Here is a 17,477-nt window from a genome sequence, read left to right as displayed (position 1 = left end):
CAGGCCTACATCCCCTAACCCTCAGTCCCCTACAAGAAAGTTCAAGCTAAGGTCAGGCCCACACATCCCTGCCCGGGACCAGCAGTCAAGCAACTGGGAGAACAGGTGCCAACAGACTCTTAGGCTTTCTTCCCGAAATGCTGTGGGATCAGATCATGCCTGCTCCTGTGTCCCTCGGTATAGTCTTCACTTCTAAACATGCCAGACCTAGCTATCCGTCAGAGCACACGCAATCCGTCCCTTTCAACTTAATATCACAGTTGTGAGCTCTTGCCCATAGGTGGCGCTATCCTCTACCTCCTGCTCGCTCATCCTGACTAGTCCTCCAGAGGGGTAGCAGCAAACTAAGAGCTTTGGCAGTAGGCTCTGGCCTACCTGATACCTTGCAGGGATCTGCTACTTGAGCAAGTCCCTTTATTTTACCTCTGTTTTCTCACTGAAAATTGCATATAGTAATAGTACATGCTCCACATGGTGGTTATGAAGATTATATAAAATAATGTATGTAGAAGATTTAGCTTAGTGTCTGGCACAGAAAGCATTCAATAAATGTTAATTTTAAAAGCTAAACAAAAAAGATGAGTTTTTAAAAAAGCACTCATGAATATTGTAGGGGTTCACAATTACTTTCGCCTACCTCTTTTGGGAAATCACCTAACATTCACCTTGTCTTTACAAAATTAAAACATAAAGCAGGAGCTAAATAAACCAGGAAAGAGAACGGGGTGTGTGTGTGTGTGTGTGTGTGTGTGTGCATATATCCCATGCACAAGCATAGGCTAGGAGGAAAGACTACTTTTCTTCTGTTTCTTACCAAAACATATGGATAGGTAGAAAGGTAAGCAAAGAAGGGAATAAACTACATAAGCAAACAATAAATGTGGAAGGATGTATGGAAGGGTCCCAGCTGGATGACCTCTTGGCAGCACTGTGATGGACAACACTTAAGTATCTGCTGAGGGACAGACTTAGAGGTCTTTAAGATCCACTCCAATGATTAAATGTCACTTCTTAATATATGCTCGCAGTTCAGTTTACCATAATTCTACAAAAGCTGCCTAAGTCATCTATGAAATCCACAGTACCTCCACAGTTCATGATTTTTCTGACAGCGGTTGTGGTCAAAATTTGTCTGCTTCTTAAATAATCAGCCAATTGTCCTCCAATAGGTACAACGATTGTCATAACCATGTGTGGGACTGCTGACAAGAGACCCACCTGGAAAGGAAAGAAACAATAAGCGATTTGTCATTATTTCTGAGAGAGAGGCCTCACTAATGCCCTTGCCCACCTCCACTCCACAGCCCCCCTACCTACCACCACCAAATTTAAGCATCTAATTATGTGGGAGCTGGGGTAGGCCTGAATTTCATAATAAATAAATGATGAATGAGCAAATGATTTTAGACCTATCTGTGTCCTCTACAGATTGGAAGCTCCTTGAGGGCAGAGATGACTTTTATTCATCACAGAGGGCATGGCACATGGGAGATAAAGCACTTGGCACCCAGTGAGCACTGATGACTGATGACAGCCACCATTTCATGACTATGCCAGCTCTTCTATGGTCACTTCTGACAGTATCTGTAGCTAGACAGACATTTGTGTCTGCTCGGCTGCTGTTCTTTCCCTTGTAGGAAAGAGGTTTATCTTATGATGATGGTTTATGATTCACTATCCACACCCTTCCTCCCTAAAACACAATTGGCTTGATGATAATGTCTGGGAGCATTGAAAGAGGTTCTTTCCTTTTTTTCTTTTTCTTTTTTCTTCTTCTTTGTTTTTTTAGACAGTCTTGCTCTGTTGCCCAGGCTGGAGTGCAGTGGTACAATCTCACCTCACTGCAACCTCCGCCTCCTGGGTTCAAATGATTCTCCTGTCTCAGCCTCCTGAGTAACTAGGATCACAGGCGTGCGTCACTAAGCCCAGCTAATTTTTGTATTTTTAGTAGAGGCAGGGTTTTGCCGTGTTGGTCAAGCTGGTCCTAACCTCAGGTGATCCGCCCACCTTGGCCTCCCAAAATGCTGGGATTACAGGAGTGAGCCATCATGCCTGGCAGAAAGAGGTTCTTTCTAACCCATTGCAAGCAATGATTGTTACTGCTATAGCCACCATTACGGAGAGGGGGTGTTCTGCAAAATGAAAGGTAAGGATCTTACTGCTACTCTCTGAGTAGCTTACAGGAAAAAAAGAAAACCCACACCCTCAAATCTTTTTATCCTTGCCTAATATGCCGTCCTTGAGCTAGCGTCAAAAACACTCTAAGATTGGGTACAACATAAATCTTTAAAGCAGCTTAATACGGCTCTGATCCTTGCTAAGAAGAAATTAAACAGCTATGCATACTATGCATAGAATGTATAACTTGCCTGACAGCCAGGCTATTAGGTGTCACAGAACTGTTATGAATTACGATCAGCAATTTAATTATTTTATCATACAAAGTTATTCTCTGCAGAATCAAGAGATTTAAAGTTCAAGAATATTTGGAGCATCTGTGTGTTTACCTTACTTATTGCAAATCCAAAGACCTCTTCAAAATAAGCAGGCTGACTTATGAGGAGCAAATAAAAGGTCCAGCTTCTGCAAAAATTTGCCACAATGATTGCATAAACCGGCAAAGATGTGAAAAATCTTTTCCATGGGGTACTAAATTTCTAGGGAGTAAAAATACCATGATATTTTTAGTAAAGATATTGACATTTTTTCTGTAAGAAGGCAATACAGTCACTCATGAAAAGAGGTAAGTCTTCATCTGACTTTTTATACTTACACTTAGACTAACCATGTTGGCCCCCTCTCCTATGCTTGTCTCTATATAGGTCTTCTCCTCACTGGATATTGTTGGATGAGCTGCTGGGCACTCATAGGCCTGCAACAGCCAAAACATGTACCAAATAATCCCAAACATACCTGCAGTTAAAAAAGAAAAGGCTGGGTTATATGGTCTCATTTTCTTCCATTTCTAAATTTTTCAATTTTTACCATATATGTTTTTTTCATGTAAAATGGGTAATGTACCAATGTTGTAACAAGGTTTGAGGGACTCAAACATCTCACACATGCACGTGAACACCCATTTATCACATTTATGAACTACAAAAGGATCTTTACAATATTTCCAAATGGCAGTATGTTCAGCTAGGGGAAAGTATTTTGTTGACGTTCCTCTTGTTAACTGGTATTTAAAGAAAGACAATGTTCTGCTTATTTTTTTTAGGTCAACTTTAATATAAACATTAATCAAATCATAGAAAAAGTATTCCATTTATACAATAAACTTGTTTTAGTAATCTCTATTTTGATGTAATGAACTCTGAGCCAAACCCATATGCAGTAAAATACCATCTCTATGAGTCACATGTGAACTTGTGAAGTCAAATCACTCACCATAAATATAAAAGACAGAGGACCATCCAATGTACTGCACTAACACTCCAGCCAGGGGCATGGCAACCACTGCCCCTGCATAGGAACCTGGAACAAGAAAAGACTGAGGGAATCTGACCAATCATCATGCAAGCCTTTTCAGCTCATTTAGAATTCATGTGGTAAAGTCAGGAATTAATCAAACTGAGCAGGAGTCAGACTGCCTCTATGCAGAGAGACAGGCAAACTCCCAGTGTGCCACAGAACAGGGCTTCCAGGAGAGGAAGGTCACCAAGATGCCCTTTAACTTCATCCAGAGACCACACAGGATTTATACAAAGATTGCTCTAGCACCACAGTTTGGAATTACATGAGAGAATGGAATCAGAAGATGAAAAAAATCTAAGAGAAATTTTGAAAATTCAACCAGGCATAATATTGGATGCTAAAAAGAGCAAGCAAAGGAACATACAAAATTTGCTTAGGAAGACTGGGAGGATTCTCATCCAGATCTTTAAATGAGGGACATTGAATTATTTAAAAGATCATGATTTGTAAAGTATTGATTAAAAACAAAAAAAAGAAAGGAGAGGGTTGCCAGGCACGGTGGCTCACGCCTGTAATCCTAACACTTTGGGAGGCTGAGGTGGGCAGATCACTTGAGGCCAGGAGTTCAAGACCAGCCTGGTCAACATAGCAAAACCCCATCTCTACTAAAAATACAAAAAATTAGCCTGGCATGGTGGTGCATGCCTGTAATCCCAGCTACTTGGGAGGCCAAGGCACGGGAATCGCTTGAACCTGCAAGGCGGAGGTTGCAGTGAGCCAAGATCTCACCACTGCACTCCAGCCTGGGTGACAGAGTGAGACTGTATCTAAAAAAAAAAAAAAAAAAAAATGTGAGGGGTGAACAATTAAATTCCAGATGACAAGAGGGCTGCTGTATCCATTCAGCTCCTGAATGGGTACATTTTTACATGTATTGCTTACTTTGTAAAACTTAACCTTGCAAATGCTTACCTGTGTGTGAATGTTTATCTTGTCTAGACAAGATAATTGTGACTAGAGGCAGTGAGCTGACCTCTGCTATCCTCTGGACGTCTGGTAGGGAAAGATGAGCCCTGTGACCTCCCATTATTGGGAGTTATTAGCTGAAAGGAGAAGTTACTCTCTGAAACTCCTCCTGGGCTGTGAATGAAAAAACTCTTGCTTTAGAAAAAGTGAGTGGTGAAAGGAAATTCTATATCCCAGAATTTGATACTAAGGAAGATCTTTAGGAAATGGGAGGTTGGGGATCTTCCAGAGAAATAGATTAAATCACATCTTTCCAAGGTGGGCCTGACCCTCGGTGAAAGGCCCAGCCTGAGATCTGGAATCTGAACATCATGACACCCGAGGAAGTCAAGAGACTCATTTTCCTCAGAGATAAGATGGGAATGAAATATCCATCTCAAGGTGTTGTTTTGAGATTCAAATAAACTATGTATGTGAAGATGCTTTGTAAGCTATAAAGGGTTACACAAATGCCAGCTATTACCGCTGTTACCATGTACAGAATGACAACACACTCAAAAAACAATCTCAGGGCTCCTCAAACCAATAAGGTGAGTACTCCAGGCATGTGTTGAGAATGGGTGCAGGTCTCATTCTGCTGTGCGTGGAGATAGGGTGGCCTTTGTCCTCAGGCCAAATACCCTGGGAGGTGGAGTGAGTGAGTCTGGTTTAGGTAATGGAAAAGAATGCCTGGGACAGGGGCAGGTAGAGAGAATAACCCCACCAACTAAGATGCACTGAGTGCTTTCTGGGTGCCTAGTACCATGCTAAGTATACTGTACCTATGACTTTGTTTAACCCTCCTTCAACCTGACAAGGTAAGTACCAATATGACCCCTATTTTATAAGGAGAAAGCCAGGCTGGAGGAGGGGAGGCAGATTGCCTGAGGTCACACAGGTAGAAGTGACAAGTCACAGGACAGGAGCCCAGGTCTGTGGAACCCTAAAGCCCTTACTCTTATTTAATCATTCAGTCATGCCTCCTTCACTCAAAAGCACCTGATAATTCCCCTTACATAGTAAAAAGCATTCTTTCATTGGGGAAACTTTACAATGTGATATGGCTTGGCTCTGTGTCCCTACCCAAATTGCATCTCAAATTGTAATCCCCATGTGTTGAGGGAAGAACCTGGTGGGAGGTGACTGGTTCTTGCGGGTGGATTTCCCCCGTGCTGTTCTTATGATAGTGAGTGAGATCTCATGAGATCTGATGGTTTAAAAGTGTGGCACCTTCCCCTTCACTCTCTCTCTCTCTCCTGCCACCATGTAAGACGTCCCTTTTACCTCCTGCCGTGATTGTAAGTTTCCTGAGGCCTCCCCAGCCATGCAGAACTGTGAGTTGATTAAATCTCTTTCTTTTATAAATTACCCAGTCTCAGGTGGTTCTTTATAGTTATGTGAAAACAGACTAATACACAATGTGACCTAAACTACCCTTCTTTTCTATCAGAAAAAATCTTCCTCATCCTTTTAGACATTCTCCAATGTCAGTTCCTATTAGACACAGCCCCTTGAGCAAAAAACAGGGCACTCAGCCCTTACTGCAGCTGCCCCCAGCTGCTCCCAGACTGCCCTGGGGAGCAGACTGCAGCTCAGTCCCCTGGGCCTCAGATGATTGTTGAATGGTATGTGGAGAAGGAAGAACAGAACTGGGGGTGAGAAAGAGCCCCCAGTTCGGTCCTCACTAGCTGTAAGAATTTAAATCTTTTTTTCCTCCTTCAGCCTCAGTTTCCTCAACTATAAAACAATGGGTTGTAACTGGATGTATTAGTCTGATTTCATGCTGCTGATAAAGACAAACCCAAGTCTGAGCAATTTACAAAAGAAAGAGGTTTAACTGGACTCACAGTTCCATGTGGCGGGGGAGGCCTCACAATCATGGCAGAAGGCAAAGAAGAGCAAGTCACATCTTACGTGGATGGCGGCAAGCAAAGAGAGAGCTTGTGCAGAGAAACTCCCGTTTTTAAAACCATCAGATCTCATGAGACCCATTCACTATCACGAGAAAAGCACGGAAAAGACCCACCCCATGATACAATCAGCTACCACCGAGTCCCTCCCATAACACGTGGGAATTATGGGAGCTACAAGATGAGATTTGGGTGGGGACAGAGCCAAACCATATCTCTGGATGTTTTCTAGAATCCCTTCTAACTCCAATATATTTTGAGATTAAGAATTGACTCGCTCCAAGCCTGGGTTTCCTTCTTTAACATTTTCCTTTGACTGTTCTTTGAAACCAAGGCCACACCTTAGCTGGGACATGTAATGAGGCCTGTGTCCTTGATCAGGTAACTTTCCTTGAGAGTCAAACCATTTCTTAAATCAGCCCTTTTAGGGCTATAAAAACACACTAAGAATGGGGAGTGGCTGCTAGTCATTCTCATTTTGCTGGCAAATCAAAACGAAAGGTCTTACAAATAAACCATCCAAAGAAAGTAAGGTCAGGGATCTAACAAGCCACAAGTCCAGCTGGGGTGAGTCTTATCCTCTTCTAGAATTGGTATAAGCACAGTAGTAGGGATGGAGATGCTCTTAAATTGCAAATGAGTGGATGGAGATGGTTTCTAAGGACAAGAGACACTGAATATGTAAAGACATCTCAGCTGATCACGCAATTCCCAACTAGGCACAAAGTAGGCATATTGGTGAATACCTCACACCACATTCTCAGGATTACTTTATTATTATTTCAAGGAGGTAAAAGGCCAGCAGGAAGAGGAAAATTAAAAACATATGCAGAAATAAATAGAAAGCTATATTTCTCCCTTTAGCAAAGAAGAATATCTTAGGAAAGGTGTGCTAGCTTGAAAATCAGACAGACATAAACTGTAATTCACACTGCCTAGGCCACATTGTGACTTTTGTGGTCTAAGGTACTTTTTTTTTTTTTTTTGAGAAGGGGTCTTACTCTGTCACCCAGGCTGGAGTACAATGGTGTGATCTCGGCTCACTGCAACCTCCGCCTCAGGGCTCAAGCGATCCTCCCACCTTGGCCTCCTGAGTAGCTGGGACCACAGGCATGAGCTGCCGCACTCAGCTAATTTTGTATTTTTGGTAGAGACGGGGTTTCACCATGTTGCCCAGGTTATTTTCAAACTCCTAGGCTCAAGCAATCCACCACCTCAGCCTCCCAAAGTGCTGGGATTACAGGTGCGAGCCACCGTGCCTGGCTGGTCTAAGGTACTTTTACCTTCATGGGCCCCTTCCTCCAACACATTTACCACTGTGTTGAAGGCAGCAGCATGTGCCACTGTTGTTCTGTTGTTGATTGATCCGTAGGGACCTAGGCATGCCTAGAGAGGCCAGTCCCATAGGGGTAGCTTGGAGATGGGCAACCTCAGCAAGGTGAAGTTTGGAGACGCAGGAATTAAAGTCACATACTACTTGGGGGCTACTCATTTACTTTCAGCTAAGATGGATGGTCTCTACTTCTTATTATCTGGGATATAATGACAAAAATTAATTTACATGTCTATATGACAATGTGTACATGGTAGGAGTGTGAAGTAAGGAAAGTTCCAGATCAACAGTCAGGTCTTGTTCTTGCTCCATGATCTTGGGCAAGTCACTGAACTTTAGTTTCGTATAAAAAGAAGAGGCGTGGGATGCCTGATGATCCCATCTTTCCACTTTTCTCCTTAGCAAATGTCATTTGTTGGCTAATCCAACAACCACTTCCAACCCTTTCTCCCTTCCCCTTCCCTCCTGAAGAGGCTGGTGAAGCTAGGCATCTGCTTGTCTAGGCTCCTCTGCAGTTAGTAAAGCATATGATACAGTTAGGGCCAAAGAAACTAAAGTGGAAGGTTGGTAGGGGGCTTTGGGAAAGCTTTTGTTTTCCTGATGAAAGGGACAGATGGAATAAGCACAGGAGTAAATAAAAAGCTATCTCTGAGGATAGCAGAGTAGAAAGTCAGAACATGCCTAGGCCCTGGATGGATTTTTGAGCAGCAGAACCAACACTAGCAACCACTCACCTTTAGAATTCTGTTATATAAAATAAATAGACTCATTTTAAGGCCCTTAGTAGGGTTTTCAGTTACTTGAAGCCAAAAAAGCATTCCATTCCTTTTTTCTTTTTTCTTTTTAGAGACAAGTTCTCACTGTGTCACTCAGGCTGGCGTGCTGTGGCCATCATAGCTTACTGCAGCCTCAACCTCCCAGGCTCAAGCAGTCCTCCTGCCTCAGCCTCCCTACTAGCTAGGATCCCAGGCACATACCTCCATGCTCGGCTAATTTTTTTTTTTTTTTTTAAAGACAAAGTCTCACTATATTGCCCAGGCTGGTCTTGAACTCCTGGGCTCCAGAGATCCTCCTGCCTCGGCCTCCCTAAAGTCCTGAGATTACAGGCATGAGCCACCGCATGAACCCCAAAAAAGCATTCATAAATAAAATTTGTTACGATTCTAATATACCCACCACAAAAAGAGGTTGTGGCCAGTCGGCTTCTCTCCAAAGGTGGTGCCCACTTACTCCACATCCCATGGCAGGCTGGGTAGGTCACACCCTGGCAGAAGAGTTGAAAATAGATTAGTTGATTTGACTCTAGTTTCTGCTTGTGTTTAAAATATTGATGCTGCTTCTTCACACAGGCTACAATATAAAAGCCCAATTTATAGACACTGTTGTAGGTTGAATGTTTGTGTCCCCACCAAATTCCTATGTTAAAACCTAATTCCCAATGTGATGGTATTTGGAGATGGACCTTTGGGAAATGACTAGGTAATAAGGGTGTAGCCCTCATGAATGAGATTAGTGCCCTTATAAAAGAAACTCCAGAGAGCTCCCTCATCCCTTCTGCCATGAGCAGACAAAGAGAAGGTAGTTGTTTATGAACCAGGAAGCTGGCCCTCCCAAGTCACTGATCTGCCAGCACCTTGATCTTTGACTCCTCAGCCTCCAGAACTGTAAGAAATACATTTCTAGGCCAGGAGCGGTGGCTCACGCCTGTAGTCCTAGCACTCTGAGAGGCCGAGGTGGGCGGATCACTTGAGGCCAGGAGTTCAAGGCCAGCCTAGCCAACATGATGAAACCCTATCTCTACTAAAAATACAAAAACTAGTTGGGCATGGTGGTGCATGCCTGTAATCCCAACTACTTGGAAGACTGAGGCACAAGAATCGCCTGAACCCAGGAGGCAGAGATTGCAGTGAGCTGAGATTGTGCCACTGCACTTCAGCCTGGGCAACAGAGCGAGACTGTTTAAACAAAAAAAGGCCAGGCGCAGTGGCTTATGCTTGTAATCCCAACAGTTTGGGAGGCTGAGGTGGGCGGATCACTTCAAGTCAGGAGTTCGAGACCAGCCTGGCCAACATGGCGAAATCCTGTCTCTACCAAAAATACAAAAATTATCCAGGTGCAGTGGCATATGCCTGTTATCTCAGCTATGCAGGAGGCTGAAGCAGAAGAATCACTTAAACCTGGGAGGCAGAGGTTGCAGTGAGCTGAGATCGCGCCACTGCCTCCGGCCTCGGTGACACAGTGAGACTCTGTATCAAAAAAAAAAAAAAAAAAAAAAAATTCTTTTGTTTATAAACTACCTAGTTTATGGTATTCTGTAGAAGCCGAAATGGACTAAGACAGACACTAAACAGCATGATTCAGCTATTTTGACTCACAGTACAGATGCTGAAATTCAAATACAGTTCACATGTAAGCATGGTAGGAGATGGGGGAAAAGGTCTTTATGTTTATATTTCATATTATCATAGACTATCAGTGTAGGAAGAGCCTTCCACAATCAGTTGGTCCATCCACTCATTTCAAGATATAGAACCTGAGGCTCAGGGCTGTTAAGTGACTAAAATTTAGTCTTCATGGATGCTAATATCGTGTTCTTTCCACTACACGGGTACATCCCAAAGTGTAGTATATGTCCCTCTAGTGGGACTAGAGTTGAATTTGAAATGATATAACAACTTACATTCTTAATTATAACATATATACTAGTGTATATATGTTATACACTAATTATAACATATATACTAGTGTATATATAATATATAATATACATTATATATAATATACACTATATATAATATAGTGTATATAATATATATAATATATATATTATATACACTAGTATATATGTTATAATTAATCTATATATAATTAAATTTATATATAATTATACTCTATATATATATATATATATATGCTTTGAAAAAGATGTAACTAGTGGCTGGGTGTGGTGGCTCACACCTGTAATCCCAGCACTTTGGGAGGCTGAGGCGGGTGGATCACCTGAGGTCAGGAGTTGGAAACCAGCCTGGCCAACATGGTGAAACCCCGTTTCTACTAAAAATACAAAAAATTAGCTGGGTGTGGTGACTGGCACCTGTAATCCCAGCTACTCAGTAGGCTGAGGCAGGAGAATCGCTTGAACCTGGGAGGCAGATGTTGCAATGAGCCGAGATCGCACCACTGCACTTCAGCCCGGGCGACAGAGCAAGACTCTATCTCAAAAAAAAAAAAAAAAAAAAAAAAAAAAAGGAAAAGATGTAACTAGCACATCAAACCCATGATTTCAAAGATGGTATTGCTTAGAGTAATAGGTATCTTTTGTTTTTTGTTTGAAATGAGTCGATCTAGGGGAAAATAATAGGCAAATAATAGTACAAGTTGTACATGGGCATAACAAACTGACAAAGGTCAGAGGTGAATGACTGTGTTTGGGAAACATTGCTGTATATCGGGGGTTGACAAACTATGGGCCAATTGGTTCACCATCTGTTTTTGTGTAGCTCACAAGCTAAGAATGTTTTTTACATTTTAAAATGGTGAGAAAAAAATCAAAAGAAGAATAATATTTAATAGCACACAACAATCATTTGAAATTCAAATTTCAGTTTGTAAAATGTTTAATTAGAACGTAGCCATGCCCATTTGTTTCCATATTGTCTCTGGCTGCTTTTGCACTACAACAGCAGGGTTGAGTAGGTACAACAGACACTGGCCTGTAAAGTCCAAAATATTTACCTTCTGGCTCCATATCATGCTGCCTCCTTCATTGAATTAAATCTCTGCATCAGACTACACCCTTGAATATGTACAGATTTATTAATGAATCCACTTAAATTATTTTAGTGGAATGAGCCTTTGCTATGTGAACTGATTTGGGCTTCAGTTCTGCTATCTATTAAAATGAAGAGGGTCGGGTTAGATTATCTCTAAGATCATTATGGAAGGGTACTTTATTGTTCATAAATGTAAAATCACACAAGGCATTTTAATTAAAATTCTTGAAATTTTAGCCATTACCAGAGAATGAAAATAGCAGGAAAAGGAAGAAAATATAGAAAAAAACTGTGTAAAGGGGATTTTCTTCAGAAGCTGAATTTTCTAAAGGACTGCGCTGTCTCTAGCAATGTCAAAAACTGTAAGGAAGGTGTCTCCTACCTCCACTAAACCTTGCAGAATTCTGACACACATGACGCATCCGTAATGCACTCTGGCCGCAGAGGGAATGAACATGTTCAGAGTCGATGTTAAGAAGATGGCAGCTCCAAAGACCCTGAGGGACCAAAGCACTGTGTTATTCGGCAGGCCCGCTGATGGATGTGCTACTTCAGCTAAGCACCAGAAACAAACCTAACAGTTCATGAAAGATCCCTGTGGAAAGATCACGCCTACAATCCCAGCACTTTGGGAGGCTGAGGTGGGTGGATCACCTGAGGTCAGGAGTTTGAGACCAGCCTGGCCAACATGGCGAAACCCCATCTCTGCTAAAAATACAAAAAATTAGCCAGGCGTGGTGGCTGGCACCTGTAATTTGGAGAAACAGATGTGTTAGGGTCTAGTGTACCCCAGGCTAGACTCGGGCTTCTTTGATTCCCAAGCTCTGGCCCCTGGACCAACTATGAACACATTTTTGGCAGCACAGGGATGTCCTGCTTGGATGATGTCCTGAAAAGTTGGAGATTGGCCAGGTTCAGGTAAGCTTGCTAGAGACCTACCATCCTGCCTGGTTCCCCACTGACTGACCTTTTCTGACTGTTACTGTATGTTTGAGGTTGTTTCCTGCTTCCCAGAGTCAGAAACACTGATTACCCAAGAAGCATTGTATGTCCTGGGACCAGCCAAGCGCAAGACAGGTTGTGTACCTATCTTAGCTCCCATTCCTGGCCAGCCCAGGGTGCCCGTGGAAAAGAGAGCAAGCAGCATTTTCTTCCCCTCTTACGTATGTTAATGATGTTTCCACTCTTTTTATGTGCTGGGAAATTATATTATGTGTGATTTTTTTTCAAGGCAGAGGTGTAAGCAGTAACCCAGGAAACCATAGCAACCAATATTTTATCACTTTTTAAAAAGAATACAATAGGTAAGTAACAATAAATAAAAGACATAAATTAGACAAGAACCTAAATAAATATATGCTAAATAAATATATGGTAAATCATTATATTGTTTTCACAACTATCTAATGAGATGTGCTTCAGAATTTGAAAAAAAAACTTTTTAAAAATGGAATGCACTTCATTAAATCCATTTATGGAAAGTCATATGGGAAATACAATTGGAAGGGACCCGGAGAGATTTAGTTCACGCCTTTCCTAATACATGATACATTCTACAACATCTCCCCCAAGTGGCCATCCTCCTCTGCTTGAATACCTCTGGTGACAGAGAACTCACTGCTTCTTGAGACAGCTCACTCTGTTCTTGGGTACTTTTAATTGCTCAAACACCCACTACAGAGTCTCAAGGACATTAGAGACACATCTTGCAGTCTAAAGGCATGCCCCCACCACTCATCTGAGAAAACCTTTATAGTACTGGGTAATATTAACATAAGATTACAGAATGTCACTGGTCAAGGGGAACTGAAATACAGTCTAGTCCAATGTTTCATTTCACAGATGAAGGAACTGAGGCCCAGGGAGGGAAGGAAAGTGACTCAATAGAGGTCACCCAGTGATCCAATTAGGGGGCAGGAACCATTTCTACTGACTCAGAGTTGATTGCTCCTTTTACCACATAATCACTTGAAGAGTTGCAAGGTAAATTTAATTGGATGAAAAACAAAATAAAAAGAAACTCGGCTGGGCGCTGGTGGCTCACACCTGTACTCAATCCCAGTACTTTGGGAGGTTAAGGCGGGTGGATCACTTGAGGTCAAGAGTTTGAGATCAGCCTGGCCAACACAGTGAAACCTCTTCTCTACCAAAAATACAAAAGTTAGCTGGGTGTAGTGGTACACACTTGTAATCCCAACTGTTCAGGAGGCTGAGGAACCAGAGTTGCTTGAATGCTCAGTGGGGTGGGGGAGGGGGCAGGGCAGAGGTTGCGGTGAGGCAACATTATACCACTGCACTCCAGCCTGGATGACAGAGTGAGACACCGCCTCAAAAATAAAAATAAAAATAAATTAAGAGCAGGGTCATTTGGGATCAGTATCTGTGAATTGCATCTATCCAGATGGCTCCTGTTTTTCATTCTGCACCCCCAAATTGAGAGCCAGCTATGCAGAATTTATAGGTACAAAGCCACATTTCATTGGTTTCTATCATGTTATATCAATTTATCTTACCTGTTAGCAGCAAACTTGTTTGAAATGAAACCACCTGGAATTTGTGTCATAATATAGCCCCAGAAAAAAGATCCATGGATAAGGCCCACTGTTTCTGGATCCCAGTTAAACTGTGCTGTCTGGAAATGAGAAATCAGATATAGTTGTGCTTGTTAGAAAAAGGCTGACAACCATTTTTCACCAATGAGCCTACACAATAATAACCTCATGAGGTCTTTCGTTTTTCATTTATTCAACACATATTTATGGAGGGCATCTTACATACTTGGGGATAGTAGCAAGCAAAAGTCCTGGGCCAGGCATAGTGGTGCAAGCCTGTAGTCCCAGTTATTTAAGAGGCTGAGGTGGGAGGCTGGCTTGAGCCCAGGAGGTCGAGGCTGCAGTGAGCCAAGATAGTGCCAATGCACTCCAGCCTGGGCAACAGAGTGAAACCCCATCTTAAAAAACAAAACTGGCCAGGCACAGTGGCTCACGCCTGTAATCCCAGAATTTTGGGAAGCCGAGGCAGGTGGATCACGAGGTCAGGAGATCAAGACCATCCTGGCTAACACGGTGAAACCCCATCTTTACTAAAAATACAAAAAAAAAATTAGCTGGGTGTGGTGGCGGGCGCCTGTAGTCCCAGCTACTCGGGAGGCTGAGGCAGGAGAATAGCGTGAACCTGGGAGGCAGAGCTTGCAGTGAGCCATCACACCACTGCACTCCAGCCTGGGCAACAGAGTGAGAATCCATCTCAAAAAAAAAAAAAACAAAGTCCCTGCTCTCATAGATTTCACCTTCTAATAAGAGATTATGTACAAATTTAAATATATATGTATTTATATTAATGGTTATGGTGACTCATACCTGTAATCCCAATGCTGTGGAAGGCCTAGGTAGGAGGATTACTTGAGGCCAGGAGCTCAAGACCAGCCTGGGTAACGTAGAGAGACCCCATCTCTACAAAAACTTAAAAATCTAGCCAGCTAGGCCAGGCGCAATGGCTCATGCCTGTAATCCCAGCACTTTGGGAGATAGAGGTGGGTGGATCACCTGAGTTCAAGAGTTCGAGACAAGCCTGGCCAACATGGTGAAACCCCATCTCTACCAAAAATACAACACTCAGCTGGGGGTGGTGGCAGGTGCCTGTAATCCCAGCTACTTGGGAGGCTGAGGCAGGAGAATCGCTTGAACCCAAGAGGCAGAGGTTGTACTGAGCCAAGATCACGCCACTACACTCCAGCCTGGGTGGCAGAGAGAGACTCCATCTCAAAATAATAATAATAATAATAATAATAATAATAATAATAATAACACAAATCTAGTCAGGTGTGGTGGTGCGTGCCTGTAGTCCTAGCTACTCAGGAGGCTGAGGTAGGAGGATCCCTGGAACCCAGGAGTTGGGCAAGGTTAAGGTAAGCTACAAACATACCACTGCACTCCAGTGTGAGTGACAGAGCAAGACCCTGTCTCTAAAAATACATATATCTAATGTGTGTGTGTATATATATATATAAAATATATATAATGTGTGTGTATATATGTATATACATAGAGAGAGAAAACACAAAATAGCAATGAATGCTAAGGAGAAAATAAAATAGCTTGTGAATAAAACAAAAAATGGGGTTTTGAGGGGGCTACTAAGTTACTTACTACATTATTCAGATGACAGTTTTGTGATAGCACAAAGAGAATTAGAGTCTTCAGTCTCTAATTTCTTAATGAGGACAATAAAGCCCATTCTACCTACCCATACGATGTGTGGGGATAAATGGCATGAATATTTCTAGTAGGTTATCTCTCTGCTTAGAGATTTTGCATGTAACAGATTAGGATAGTGACTGGCACACAGTGTAGACTCAATAAACGTTAGCAGCCATTACTGATACGATGCTGATGGCAATGGCAACAACACAACCTTCCACAACTCTTAGGCCATTGAAAATGTGATTCTCTAGGGCTGGAATCCCTTTCCTCATGTTCTTTCCCAGGTAAAGTAACTCATTCTTTTTAGACTCATTGTAAATGGTCCTTCCTCGGAGGAAACTTCCTGAATCCCCAAAATTGAACTGGTCCCTTTTTCCTGGGCTTGTCTTACAGACCTTTGGTCCCACAGCCATGGCACCAACACGGTGCTGTCTTCAGCGAATGGACGTCCACATGTCAATTTCCCACACAGGGCACCAAGAAACTCTAAGATAGCAGCCATGTCCTGTTTGACTTATAGTCTTAGTACCTAAATCAAACGCCTGGGAACATAGAAGGTACAAGTGTGTATTCGCCAAATGAATGAATAAACGAAAGGCTTTGTAAAGCTTTTTGATATCAAAATGCAAATATGGAGTAAGAGGGTTCCTAATTATCAACATACTATGTTTTATAAATTTTCATCACTGCTTATTTTCCTGTCACAAGTTGTTACATATTTATCCGCCCATCTGTTCAACGTTCATCCTGTGCTTCCTGAATGCAATATTAGGTGCTGGACAGTGTAAATACAGACTCAAACAAGCATTGTCTTTGCCATCTAGGAGCTCACAGTCCAAGCCACTTTGGCCTATACTCTCTATTCTCATTTTACGGATTAGAAAGTTGAAGCTCAATGGTAAAAAGGAACTAGCTAACTATCATTAATTCAAATGAGCTCACCAAATTTGTACTTTGTGTTTATTGTGTAACACGCATAGTTCTACGCACTGGTGTACAGCAGTGAACAGCCGTAGTGACTCCTGCCTTTTTGAAGTTGCCAGTGGAGATAGCGGGCAATAAACAATTACAGGCAGAGTTAGATGGTAACCAGCGATAAGATGAAAAAATAAAGCAGGGAAGGGAATATGAAGTGTTGGATGGCAGTGAGGTGGGGTAAATTTTAGATAGAATGGCCAGGAAAGGCTTCACTGAGAAGATGAGTTTTAAGTAAAGACCTAAAGAAAGGAAGGGAGCAAGTCATATGGTCATCTGAGATGTGAGCTTTCCAGGCAGAGAAACAGCAAGTGCAAGGGACCCGAGGTAGGGCTGTGTCTTGCGTGTTAGAGGAAAAGCAGTACGTCAGTACAGCTGGAGGGTAATGAATGAGGAGGAAGAGAATAGGTGTTAATGCAAGAGAGGTTACAATGATGAAGGGTTCTTTAAGACATCATAGGAACTGGCTTTTAAACAAAGAGAGATGAAAACCATTGGAAAATTTGAGCAGAGGTGGAATATGATTTCACTAAGGTGCTTTCTACAGATTTCCTCCTTTAATCTTTAAAACACCTAGAGGTAATTGCAAATGAGGAAACTAAGGCTTAGAGAGATTAATTTACTTGTCCAAGGTCATACAACTATTTGCAAGGAAAAGGGGACACAAAACCTCTCATCTGCCTAACCCCAAAACGCGATATTATTTCTATTGCTTGGAGAGACTTGATTTTCTCACTAAGGAGAGACAAGACTTCTTTGCCCAGATCCACAGAATTACCTGAGGATCCAAGACAGAGGGAGAACTAGACCCTTTCTCTAACTCCCACTTCAACCAGCTGCTAATTGTCAATCACAACATCCC

At 42.3% G+C, this 17,477-nt stretch overlaps 1 protein-coding gene and 1 non-coding gene across 3 annotated transcripts in view; both read right to left on the bottom strand.

Annotated features, from left to right (window-relative positions):
- Positions 1-17,477, bottom strand: part of SLC17A8 (solute carrier family 17 member 8) — a 64,955-nt gene that overhangs the window by 16,837 nt on the left and 30,641 nt on the right. Inside the window, exons 1-8 of one of the 2 annotated variants that reach the window (XM_063647248.1) lie at positions 16,036-16,125; positions 13,952-14,070; positions 11,821-11,935; positions 8,842-8,929; positions 3,391-3,477; positions 2,774-2,913; positions 2,508-2,657; positions 1,086-1,218 (exon numbers count right to left, since the gene is read on the bottom strand). In XM_063647248.1, the coding sequence (XP_063503318.1) occupies positions 1,086-1,218; positions 2,508-2,657; positions 2,774-2,913; positions 3,391-3,477; positions 8,842-8,929; positions 11,821-11,935; positions 13,952-14,070; positions 16,036-16,053 (850 nt within the window). In that variant the 5' untranslated portion in view covers positions 16,054-16,125. Of the gene's footprint in view, positions 1-1,085; positions 1,219-2,507; positions 2,658-2,773; positions 2,914-3,390; positions 3,478-8,841; positions 8,930-11,820; positions 11,936-13,951; positions 14,071-16,035; positions 16,126-17,477 lie in introns of those variants that run through there. The other variant, XM_054444072.2, reaches the window with a different exon arrangement.
- LOC129011094 (small nucleolar RNA U13) lies at positions 3,003-3,108 on the bottom strand. Its single transcript, XR_008493219.1, has one exon. It is a non-coding gene; the product is annotated as a small nucleolar RNA U13 (small nucleolar RNA).

This window comes from Pongo pygmaeus, chromosome 10 (assembly GCF_028885625.2).
Source record: "Pongo pygmaeus isolate AG05252 chromosome 10, NHGRI_mPonPyg2-v2.0_pri, whole genome shotgun sequence".
Classification (NCBI taxonomy): domain Eukaryota; kingdom Metazoa; phylum Chordata; class Mammalia; order Primates; family Hominidae; genus Pongo; species Pongo pygmaeus.
This window is presented reverse-complemented; position numbering and strand designations above follow the sequence as displayed.